General features: G+C 39.5%; 1 protein-coding gene across 1 annotated transcript in view; it reads right to left on the minus strand.

Annotated features, from left to right (window-relative positions):
- GORASP2 (golgi reassembly stacking protein 2) overlaps positions 1-5411 on the minus strand; it is a 28296-nt gene extending 22885 nt beyond the window's left edge. The window contains exon 1 of the mRNA XM_081143296.1: positions 5122-5411. Coding sequence (XP_080999422.1) covers positions 5122-5184 — 63 coding nt within the window. The 5' untranslated portion in view covers positions 5185-5411. The remainder of the gene's footprint in view (positions 1-5121) is intronic.
- Positions 5412-13404: the final 7993 nt, after the last annotated feature.

Below are 13404 nucleotides of genomic sequence, written 5' to 3' on the forward strand. Positions count from 1 at the left end.
ACTTAAAATGTTTACAAGAATATTTTAACCAGTATTGCCATTACACTAGTGGTTCAAGAATATTTTAACCAGTATTGCTACTACACTAGTGGTTCTCAATGGGTGACACAATAATGCAAATGTTAATAAAGGCATCAGCTAAAACTCATTGAGTCTTTATCACATTCCAGATCCTATGCTAAGTGCTTTATATGGAATATCTCATTTAATACTCAGGATAACCAATGGAGTGGACAATGCTGTTTTAATAAGCACTTAATGCGTACAATTGTTTTCCAAAATATTTTCATATACAATATCTAATGTGGTTTTCAGTTAAAAGAAAAAAAAGGTGGAGGAAGCACTACTATCTTCCCCACTTTTCAGATAAAAAGAACGAAGCTCAAAGACGTTCAAAGGTTTGCCCAAAGAAACACAATGAAGTGATGGAGCTGAGACTAGAATCTAGTGATTCCAAGAGTGGTCTCCTGTAGTCTACTATGATTAGCTTCTCAATGTATTCATGTCCACAAAATGACAAAGTTCTTTATTGCTGATAATGTGCTTGAATGATCTCTCATTGGTGCTTAAAACAAAACAAAACAAAACAAAAAAACAAAACAAAAACAAAACACCCCATCATCATTCTCATGCTGCAATATCAAGAGAGATGTGTAGTCCTCCAAAGTAACAACTTGGGTTCTACGTATGTTTTTTGAAAAAAAGAAAAAAAAAAGTTATCTTGCTTGATAATCACAAATCCCAAGGCAATCCACAGAATCTAAAGTACATATCAAACCTTTATGAATAAGAATTTTAATATAATCCTTTCAGTAGACTATTAAAGCCAGCAAAATAAATGTACTGATATGAGCAGTTATTTGAAGTCCAAGTCTATGAATATTTCAGAGGAATTATTTAAAAACCCTGTCACTATCTGACCCAGAAGGCACTAGAGCCAGTGCTGTACGCTCTACTACTTACTGACCAGAGACAGGAACCAAAATTCTGGCTCTGGTCAGTAAAAGCAGATATCCCCAAATGAGGATACTGAGGTGACAGTCTATATACTGAAACACACTTTATCACAAAAATATGAAAGCTACAAAAACAACATGACACTACCAATTTGTTCAAGGGAATCATTTATTTCCAATGGTACAATAGCTAAAAGTATCCTAAGGTTCAAATACATTGTATTCCATGGCATTAATAAACTGAAATATTCTGATTCCTACATTTAAAAACAATTTCAAAGAATGTTTATTAGTTAAACTTTGCAGCCTTTTTAAAAAAGATTAATTTTGAGAACAGGTCAGAATTTTTATGTATTTGTAAAGCTTTTTCTTATTTCTAAAAAAATGTTTTTATTGATTTTAGAGGGGGAGGGAGAGGGATAGAGAGATAGAAACATCGAGCTGCTGCCTCCTGCATGCCCCCCACTAGGGATTGAGCCTACAATCTGGGCATGTGCCCTGACTGGGAACTGAACCAGGGACCTCTTGGTTCATGGGTCGATGCTCAACCACTGAGCAACCCCAACCGGGCTTGTAAAGCTTTTTCAATTATAACTTTATATTTGGAAAATGACATTAAATAATCTGGTTTCTTTTATACCCATTGTTTTCAGAAGAGTGAGAAGGGGATAGTAGTGAAATTCTTGTTTTTCAAATAAGAGCATGAGTTTAAAAAGTTTGAGAAACACTGTTAGTAGAATTAAAAAAATTATGACTATCAAATATTGGGAATTGACTTTCTTAAGATAAGTACTAAGTTGAAATGTAGTAGCATTTCATATAGATTATTGAGGCATCATTTTAAAAGAGCAGATCCATACAATAGTAGATATGATTTAGGTATTCCATTTTCTACAGAAATAATTCTACTTACTGTGTATAGGCCCTGATTTATTTAACAATTCCTCAGCTGTTGGATATTTAGACTGGAAAGCCAACATCTTATGATAACTTCTGACTGCAATGTACATAAATATATCCTATCATTCAAAATCTTTGTGAAACATGGCTAACGGACAATGTTAGGGACAAGAAAAAAAGACCAGGAAAAATACTTCTGGAACTAATCCAAATGATAACTAATAAACACATGCTGATTATCAGAAAACAATGTAGTAATTTACTAAAAATGAAGATAGAAGTTTATATAATTAGACAATACTAAAATTCAATAATTTGGGAAAATGTACATTTTAAGGAAATAAAAAGGCAGGATTTAAGGTTGTAAATGTACTTATAACAGTAAAAGAATAGAAAAATTAAATGTTCAACATCAGAAGGTGCTGCTTAACCAAACTATGGTACAACAGATTCCTATGAAGCTAAGTGAAACAAGAGACAGATCTATGTGCTGCGATGGAAAGACTGCCAAGATGGGTTATCAAATGAGAAGACCAAGGTGTGTAACAGTCTATATCATATGATTCCAACAGTTAAAAAAGGAAACAAAAATAAAGTAAAAGGGGGAAGGGTGTTATCACACACTGTAGAAAGGATACATAAGAAATTACCTATGGGGGTTACTTCCAGGATGGGGAGTCTGGTATAAAACAGGATCACAACATGAAAATGTGCATGAATACATAAATACATAAAACATAAAGAGCAAAGTATACTGCTCATCGCAAAAAATTTGGAAACATTTCAAGGTTGTCCCAAAAGATTTTTTTAAAGCAGAATCTAACAATGAATATGGAAAAATGGAAAACTGGTAAAGTTCCATCTGAATTGAAGGGACTCTGAAGAAACAATAAAAAAACAGCAGTCAATGTGGATGTCACTATAATAAGTATTTCAAAACCCAGTCATACAAGTTTTTATTACTAACAAGAAGATGGCCTGGGAATTGATTATTAATGAAAACTTCTAATTTAATCATTCTAGAACTTGTTAAACATTGGCAATTTTATTACAAGGTTATTCTGCCATATTTACTATGGTTTATAAGCTCAGTAATCCACTGGTGGAATAGACCTCTGTACATTTAGGCAGTAACAAATGAAAGGAAGTTATTTTTATATGTTGAGATTGAACATAGTACTTTCCCCTGTGAAAACAAAGATAAGAAAACCAATTATAGAATCAGGGACAGTGTGGGTTACATACTCAAATACATTTAAAAAACTCTGGCCAGTAAGAGTGGCTCAGTTGGTTGAGTGTGGTCCCATACACCAAAAGGTTGCCAGTTTGATTCCCAGTGGGGGTTAGTAGAGAAGGAAACTGATCAGTCAGTTTCTCTCATATCGGTTTGTTTCTCTCTCCTTTACTCTTTCTAAGCATGTCCTTGAGTGAGGATTAAAAAAAATTTCTCCTAAACTGGATGCTCATTACTATTTTAAAGCTCTAATAAAACTCGAACAAAGTAAGAATTATCTCATCTTTTGCAACATTTATGCTCCAGATGCAGACTGAAAACAAAGGTCCCTAGTGCTTCTAAAAAATCAGATTTATATGTTAGTAACACATCTGAACAATAGAATATGTATGAGTACTTATTTACTGAGGTGGGCCTATATAAAAAAAAATACACTTCATCTTGTTTTATGGCAAATGAAATCATTAACAGAAATCACTGAATTGGAATCCTTTTGATGTGTACGGCTTTCTAGGAGACTTTTTAAATTCATTAACAGTGTTTTACTGATTGCAAAAATATCACAAAAATATCACGAATCCCCAAAGATTCATGGCTACAGTCAGTCACTGTAAGAATTAGCTGGTAATACTGATAACAGTCCTGAGCAGAGAACTCAAAATCAAACCAGATAATAGAGAAAAGTGCTGCTACTAACTAGCACTTCCTATCTGGAATCTGACACTTCTTCCCTTTCCCCCATCCCTGTGGTCCTTGGGGGTTGGCTTAACTGAAGTGAAAAGGAAAGTAATAATGGTTTATTTATACATTCCCTTTATATTCTGGGAAAATCCTTTCCAACCAAGATTGTGTCTTCAAGAGAGATGTTTAGTACAGTGGAGAGACAACTGGACATAATAATCCTTAAGATCAGAAAGGTGATAACCCTGGACATGATAATCCTGACGATCACAGCTCTATCGCAGATATATGGGTACTTTAGTTTAAGAGTGTGTTGCACCTAAAACATGGGACCTAAGCCAGAAAGTGACTGTAGCACCAGGAAGTGCCCCTTTCTCACTTTCAGTGAAAATGCTCTTTGCCTGTGAGGAGCTAGTATCCAGCGGCACTCTACTGCATCCTGAAATAGCGCTACGACTGGGGCCACTCTGTGGGCAGGTATCACAGTACACAACCACCAATGCTACTTTTAAAGACTAGTTCCTTGAGGAAAGGACCACAGGCTTTATTCAACCCAGGTTGTCCGTAAGTAGGGGCTTAGCTAATGCCTTCTGAGGTACTATGTTTCTCTGCATCCTGGTGACCGAGGTTGCTTTCCTTTATTTACCTGGATTATATTTTTAAATGCTCCTCTCTCTTTTACCTCTTTCATACCAGCGGCTCTAAACCTTAAGCTCCACGCCCTGAGCGGAAGTCCCCCCGGCCAGGAAATGTGGAAGAGGGCTGGAAAGGTCAGGAGTGACACGAGAGAGGAAAAACTGTCAAATCCAAGTAAATTTAAGTCAGTCAAACCTACTTCTAGGCCATTTCTTTGCCTAATTGGCCTTTCCGGGCATTCAGACAGCGCCGAGGTAAATTAACACCTGCCGTCGCATCCTCCGCCTCTCGTTGGCAGGTTCCAGGCTTCCTTTTTTCGGAAAACTCAAAAAAGACCTTCGCCATCACCGCTTCGCTGACTTTGCCCTCAAGCCTTAACTAACTTTGGAAGCTAAGAATTAAGGAGGAGGGGACAGAGATTGCTGTGAAGAGGAAAAGGTGCCAAGCTTGTCCCGCGGCGAAGTCGCCGGATTCCGTCTCCGGCTCCAGCCCGTCCTCCCAAAGCGGGGGACCCGGGCCCGGGGCGCTCCGGGGAGGCGGAATGCGAGTGCCCTCTAGAACCGGCCTCGGCCAAGGCAGCGGCCGCGGTCGCCGCTCCTTCGTGGGGGTCCGGCCTGGCTGCCTCGGGAAAGGGCCCCGTCGGGGCCTCCGCCTCCCAGAGGCCAGGCCCCGCCTCCCGCTCGCCGCTCCGAGGGCCGCCGTCGGAGCTCTTACCCGCAGGACGTGGTAGCCTTCCGTGCCCCCGCCTGGAATCTCGACGCTCTGCGAAGAGCCCATGGCGGCGGGCAATCAGTGTGGCCGGGTCCGGCTCCGCGCTGTTCCCCGCCCCCAGCCAACCGCCCGCTCCGCTCCTCAGCTTAGCACTTGGGACGTGGCACTCGCTGCCGCCGGAGAGCCGGGCCGCACTGCCCGCCGGGAGATCGTCTCCGCGGCAGCCAGGGCCCTTGCGACGCCGCAGACAGCGCCACCTGCCGCGAGGCACCGGAACCCGTCTGAGCGTGCGCGGGTGGGGTGGCAGGGCGGGAGGAGGAGCGCGCGGAGCGGCCGACTGGCGCTCGCGAGAGCGCGGAAGCAAGGTTCGTCCAGCCTCGGCACCTTGCTACGGGACGCTGGGTGGGACAAGATTCATCTCCCGAAAGGTTCTCGCCCGAAAGCAAGCTTGTTTGGTTGTAGCTCCTCTGGTGGCCAGAGGCAGGGAAAAGGCTGCTGCTGAAAACGAATTAGGGGCGGATGCGAACACGCCGCGCTTCCTGTCCCAGGTAGTGAGAGGAGAGTGACGGTGGCTCTCCTTGGACGGAAGACCGGGTCGGCTCAGCTCAGCTCAGTTTTATAAAGGGAAACGTTCCATAGAGCCATGGAGGACCCACCAAGTACTTTTTTGAAAAAGATTTTTAAATGGATTTTTAGAGAGAGAGGAAGGGAGAGGGAGAGAGATGAGGATGATACGTGGATTGGCTGCCTCTTGCCCGCCCGACTGGGGATGATCCCACAACCTGGGCACGTGCTCCGACCGGGAGTCAACCCGGATACGGTGCCGGGGAGGCGCCACACCGGCCAGGCCCAGCTCCTTCTTTTGTTTTTTTTGTGTTTTGCTTTCCCTAGTTGTGAGAACAAGATCAGCGTAATTGGATGTGCCTGCTGTGGGTGCCCCGTCCCACTTCCCTTAGGAAGGCAAGTTGTACCCACACTTCCTACCCCATTGCTGCCTCCTTTGGCCCCTTCCCTCTAGTTATGGCCATTGCCCGGGGGTCAGCTTGACCATCACCAACGGCGGATCAAACAGATATCAGAATGGGTGTATTCGGGTGTGCAGCAACGTGAAGTACATATTCTAGCCCAAAATGTTTGACTTGCTTGTGTATATCAATAGAGAGGATAGAGCCAACGAGTAAAATAACTTCACAAGCAACCAGGCAAAAGCTGGTGGACTGTTCTTAGGAACAGCTGGCCAGTTCTTTTTATCAAGTTAGAATAGTAAAAAAGGGACTATATTGGATTAAAAGATATATGAAGGAGCCCTGGCAGGGTGGCTCAGTTGGTTGGAACATTGTCCTGTACACCGAAAGGTTGCAGATTTAATTCCTGGTCAGGGCACATACCTAGGTTGTAGGTTTGATTCCAGTCCTGGGGTGCATACGGGAGGCAACCCATGGATGTTTCTCTTTCTCCCTTTTTCTCTCTCTAAAAACCAATAAAAAATATATCCTCGGGTGAGGATTTAAAAAAAAAAAAAAAAGGTATACAGAGGACATAACTGGGAGATGCAATGTAAAATCTTGTGTCGGGAGCTGATTTGTAAAAATTAGCTATAAAGGGAAATTTTGGCTTAATTGGGAAAATTTGAATATGTACTGAGTATTGGGGGAAAAAGCACTTATTGACATGGAAAAGTAGCAATTATTGACTGAAAAAAACAGGTTATAAGACGGAATGTCTCTAAACAATATAAAAGCATTTTTGCAAACAAAATACATATAAATACATATGTATGTATATGAAAACGTGGGAGGATATGAACCAAGGGGTACAGTGGTGATCTCTGGGTGGTGACAGAGGTATTTTATATTTTGTTTTGGCTGGTTCTATATTCTATAACTCCCATGGACTGCTTCTGTAACAATAAAAGAGTATTTAAAATTTAAACAAAAAATTATCTTTTTTTGCTGTCAATAAACCAATACCAGTTTTTTAGGAAGCCTACTAAATACATAAATACACAAGTGAAATCTCCGGTTATTAGGCTTCTTAAGGACAGGGACTGCAGTGGAGTCAGCTTTGTGTTCCTAATACTTAACAGAGTGCCTGGCAGCTAATTCAACAAATTAATTAATTCAGTGCAAAGGAATAAATATAAAAACTAGATTTGATGATAATGTTTTGTTCTGCTTGGCAATTGTAACCCTCTTTATGGTTCTGTAATAAGCTGTTGCTATGTTCAGTCATCAAAATTTTTGTTTTCCAGAAGTCTGACACTAGCCATGGTTTGCAGAACCCAGGCTGTGGAACATTGGTAGTCCATGAGCAAAGCCAGTTCTTCCTTAGAGCTGTATCATGTTTCTGCCACACATGTGACCAACTGCTATTCCCCATACAGACCATTTCATTTCATACCTTCTTGCCATTATTTATGCTAATCCATACATTTGGAATGCTCTTTCCTACATTTTTTTTTACTTAGAAAACTTCTAACTATCCCTTAATGCCCATCTCAAGTGTTACTTATTTATCCTTAAATTCAGAATGATTCTCTTCACTCTGAGTTCCTGAAATAATTAGTTCCATCATTTCTGGTAACATCATCATCATTATAGGACTGTCTTCCACCATTTATGGTCCATCATTCAGGGTGAGGATTATATTTTTTTCTTCTTTCGCTCCCCATTTCCTGGTTGAGTGTTGGGAACATGGTAGTAATGTTTGTTAATTTGAATTCAATGTGTGTAATAAATAGCTTCAAAGCCTTTTCTTTTTCAGGATCAGTTAATAAGTTACTTACGCTGCTCCTATTTGGGCCTCATCATAATCTGTGTTATCCCTTTATTGACAATTGGTAGTGGGTGAGGTACAAGGCTCACCTTATTTGAAACTGAAAAACTGTGACAATCGTTGCTGCAGCTTTCCTGGTGCCAGCTGTTTTCCTCTTTTAGTTAGGGAAAGTGCTCAGAGGGCAGAGAATAAAATCCCAAGGACGTTGCCGAAGCTAATATAAATAAATATAACATGATGTATGGGAAGACATGGGAGATTATTGTCCAAGTCAGTCTCAATTCAAATAGGAATCTGCTGTAGGCAAGTTGGTATTTTGAAACACCACAGGCAGCAGAAAGCAAAGCCCAGCAAAAACAAATACCTAAAGACTAAAAAAAAAAAATCAAACCAAAAGAAATCTCTTTTTCTCAAAGAAGCATCTGAGACACAATTCTGTGCGTCTATTCTGGATTTCATTAACACCGAGTTCCCATAAATGAGCATATATGGTAGGGTCATTTGTATCACATTGGCTATTGCAGCCTAATGTTTTTGCCTTCAGACTGCCCTGGGAAAGTTTGGCTCATGCTGTGTTTGGATGACAGCCACTCTGCATAGTCAGCGAGCAGGGCCTCCTTTATCCATGGGCCCTTCATGACCTAGCTTGTTTTGCTGAGGGAGCAAACCTCAGGAGGGGTCATATTATGTGCCATTGAACCCCAGCCATAGCTGCCTGAAGTAGAGGGGAACCCCTGACCTACCAACAAACCACACTTACACTATCCAATAACCCATGATATGGTCTGTTAAGAAGACCTCTGCTCCCACTCCCCAAAAAACAATTATAAGATGGTGGTGTCTAGGTAGGCCAATCAGATGTTCTCTTTGGGGACTTGAAACTGGGAAATACAAGAGAGTCAGTCAGTGTATATTTATTTGCATATTAGAATGTAAGCTCCATGAGGTCTTTGCCTGTGTGTCTACTATTGTATACTTAGTATTAACAATGGGCTGACATGAAATAGTTGCTCAGTAAATAGTTATTGAATAAATAAATGAATGAATGGTAATATTAACAGTCATGTTAATAGAAAAGCACTAGAGCAGTGGTTCTCAAGCTTGGATATGTTTCAGAATCATCAGGATACTTTGTGAAATACTGAAGTATAATGCTAGTAGTTTACTTCAATGAGCCTGGGTCCCAGTAGTCTATATTAATCTCCAGGTGATTCTGATACGCACAAAATTTGAGAACTACCACACCAGAGGGATGTTCAGCAAGTTCCTACTGCTTGTGAGCAATTAGCTAACCAATGAGAATCTAGAGCTGAGAGGGGTCCTCTCAGCAATCATTCCCGGCCAAACAGAGTATTCCATCCCCTGAGCCACAGGGATGGACTCTTGACACTGAACAGGCTGATGAGATTCCTGAGGTGGGGTGAATTTGGAAGCAGCCCAAGTATCCATCAGTAGATGAGTGAATAAAAAAGCTGTGATACATTTACACAATGGAATACTACTCTGCCTTAAAAAGGAAGAAAATTTTACCCTTTGAGACAGCATGGATGGACCTGGAGAACATTATTCTAAGTGAAAGAAGCCAATCAGAGAAAAACAAGTAGCATGTGATTTCACTCATATGTGGAATTTAATGAATAAACTGAACTACCAAGCAAAATAGAGACAGACTCATAGATAGAGAGCAGGCAGACAGCTTTGGTTGGGGTGGGGTAGAGGGACTGAGAAAAAAAGAAGAGAGAGAACTCATGAACATGGACAACAGTGTGGGATGGGGGGGGTGGAGGTGGAAGAGGGCATAGAGGGGATAAATAGTGATAGAAAAAAATAAAAATTAAAAATTTTTTTAAAAACTTACTATATTGTCTAAGACTTCCAAAACATGATCATTACTAGGGGTATCTTATTCCTGCTTTAATAGAAATGCATTTAACAATTTATTTAATATGATGTTTATTTTTAGTTTTTGCTAACTAATCTTTATCATGTGAAGATGGAATCCTGCTAATCCTACTTCAATTTTTTTTTTTTTAACTTTCAGTGGTCGATTTCAGTATTTACCAACTTTGTTTTTTTTAAATGTTTTTATTGATTTCAGAGAGAGGAAGGGAGAGGAAGAGAGAGATAGAAACATCAGTGATGAGAGTAATTGATCAGCTGCCTCATGCCTGCCCCCTACAGGGGATGGAGCCTGAAACCCAGGCACGTGCCCTGACCGGGAATCGAACCTTGATCTCCTGGATCCTAGGTCGACACTCAACTGCTGAGCCATGCCGCCTGGGCTTACTTCAAAATTTTATTTAGGAAAAGCTGCTGATTTTTTAAAAATGACTTTTTGATATATTTTTATGACTTTTCTCATTTAACTTGTTATGTTTATAAGTTTTTAAAAATGTTGAAGCATTTTGCATTTTTGAAATAAGCCTTTTTTGGTCATGATGATATTTTTTTCACTAAACTGTTGGATTCCTTTGCAATACAGTATTTTATTTATTTAGAAATGTTAAATCTATATAACTGAAATTGCCTTGTAGTTTCTTTTTTCTGTTTGTCAAGCTCTGTGCCTCTATAGCACCTAGTCATAACTGTCAAGTACTTATTACTCCGATGGAAATTGTATATCTAATTATCTATGTGTCAGCAACTGGAGAGCAGGGACCAGATTATATTTGATTTTCTGTCCTTTGTGTCCAGCACAATGCCTAGAACATGGTAGGAGCTCAATGAATCTGTGGTGAGTGAAAGAATGAAGGGCTTTTAGAAATATTTTCCTGTAATCTAATTTTACCTACTGTTGGTAGTTTGCCATATATGATCTTTATACTTCTTTTGTTCCAATGCCTGTAACATCCATGTTTCTGTCTTCACTAGTTCCCTTGTAGAAATACCATTATTTAATACAACATTGCAGTTAAAATGAATTAGCTGGAGCCACGTGTATCAACATGGATAGATCTCATTTCAAAAGTATAAGGTTAAACTAAAAATCGAGGAAAGGTATAGTATGACACTATCTATATATAGGTTTAAAAATGCAAATAATACTATGCACTTTAGCAAGTTATGTGCTGTTGGCTCTCAACCCCACTCCAGCCTTCCTGTGCCCTCTTCTGTATCTCAAGGGGCTGGAAACCTGTGAACTACATGTCTCAGGCTCCCTTGGTTTTGCCAGTGCTTTGCACTGACAAAGAGATTGGAAGACAGTAGGAAAGGAGAGGCCATTTCCCTTTCTGTCCCTGACGGTGCTTCCACCAGTGGCGGCAACAGCAATGGTAGGAAGTGACTGGAAATGAGCATTTCAGTAGTGTCAGTGCCAATGAGTAGCAACTCAACAGGGAAGAAAGCAAGTGAACAGATACTCTGATCTCACTCTCCTTTCCCCCCGACCTCCTGCCAGCACTTCCCACTGGCCAAAACCAACTGGAAGTCAGAGGTCATGGGAGTCCAGTGGGGCAGTCTTTGCCACTCAGTCTTCGGAGCACAAAAAAGGTGGGGACTTGATTTGGAGGGGCCAGTGGATGATATTGAACATAGCCCCCTTATCCTGTTTGCTCCTCTAGCCCCTTCTTATACCTTTGTAACCAATTCTCAGTATTAAATCTCCCTTTGTGTGAAATACATAACATGGTTTCTGTTTTCCTGACTGGACAGTGACTGATTCAGTATAGTTTATGGATAAAAAGGAAGGGAATAATAACTTGCATGGAAACAATAAACTCCAGATTCAAGATAATGGTTATCCCTGGATGGAAGAAAACAGAATGGAATTGGAGGTAAGTGCACAGGCAACATCCTCTGTATGCGAAACACTTAATTTCTTCAGATGGAAGGTGAATGTATGGATACTTTAAATGTTACTCTGTATACTTTCATATGCCAGAACTAGTCATCCTCATAATTACATATGTTTTTATCTATCATCTATCTATCTATCTATCTATCTATCTATCTATCTATCTATCTATCTATCATCTATCTATCATCTATCTATCATCTATCTGTCATCTATCATCTATCTGTCATCCATCAATCATCTATCTATCTATCTATAATCTATCAATCATCTATCATCTATCATCATCTACCTATCAATTAATCATCTATCATCTGTCATCATCTATCATCTATCATCTATTAAACACTTATCATCTATCTATCATCTATCAATTATTTATCATCTATGTATCATCACCTATCATCTATCAATCTATCCATCATCTATCTATCTATCTATCTATCTATCTATCTATCTATCTATCTATCATCTATCTATCTATCTATCTATCTATCTATCTATCTATCATCTATCTATCATCTATCATCATCGATCTTTATCATCTATCTATGAATAAATCAAGGAATGAACAAATGACTGAGACCTGACTTTGCATTCCGACATTTTGACTTGTGATTTATAGTTTTTTGAACTGAGGGACGCTAAGCTCCTTAAGTCCCTTTAGTCGTTGCATCCTTGCCCACAAGGATAAGGGTAGCAGGATCTACCTTTCAGGACTATTGTGATGGTTAAGTGGGATAATATATGAAAAAGGTCCTAGTACAGTGCCTAGCATATGGCAAGCCCTCAATAAGTCAGTTTTCTTCTTCCTGAACTTTCAGGAATAATAAGGGCTTGATTTTGATAAACTTTCAGTTTCAACAATTATTTTATGCCTAAAGGAGGTGCTTTATTTTCGTTTGTTTTTAAAGCCTTTAACTTTCCTTCTCTGATTACAAGAGTGATAGCTGTTCAGTGTAGAAAATTAAAAAAATACAGGAACAGGGATTAAAATAAAAATATACTGTAATTCTAGCCCTTTTAACTGCTATAAATGTATACAAATTAAAAATTAGAATAACAGTATATAGTTCTGTGACATGGTTCTTTAATTTCACAATATAAGGTAACCATTTTCCCATGTAAAATATTCTATTACATCACTTTTTCTGGTTGTGTAATAGTCAAGTATTTGGGATGTTTAGGTTTTTCTAATATTTTACTACTCTAATCAATGCTGCAGTAAATTTCCTTGTTGATAAATCTTTGTCCAAGTTCTTATTATTTCCTTACAAAATACTTGCCGAAATCTTGGTCAAACTGTATGTGCATTTGATGACATCGTATGCCTATGGCTACCTTGCTTTTAAAAAAGATTGTATAGAAAGAAAGGAAGAAAGGAAAGAAGAAAGGAAAGAAGGAAGGAAGATTGTCTCTAGCAGTTGGAAAGTACTACTTTTCCATATCAGTAAGGCACTTAAAAAGAGAAATTGAACAGACATGGACTTAATAGTGGAATCTACAACAATAGATTCTAAATGGCTCGAAGTTTAAAGAATATCAGCAAAGTGCACATCTTCACAGAGCAGAGGACTTCCATCGGGTATTGAAATCTAATTTTAACAGTTGCCATGCAGAGGGATTCCAGTCAAGCTTTTTAAGTGCCAGCTTCTATCTGGAATAAACTAAATATAGATACCAGTTGGAGGTGATTTGGGAATCAACTGATCTATGAG

This window comes from Miniopterus schreibersii (genome assembly GCF_964146895.1).
Source record: "Miniopterus schreibersii genome assembly, chromosome: 7".
NCBI classification, from domain to species: Eukaryota; Metazoa; Chordata; class Mammalia; order Chiroptera; family Miniopteridae; genus Miniopterus; species Miniopterus schreibersii.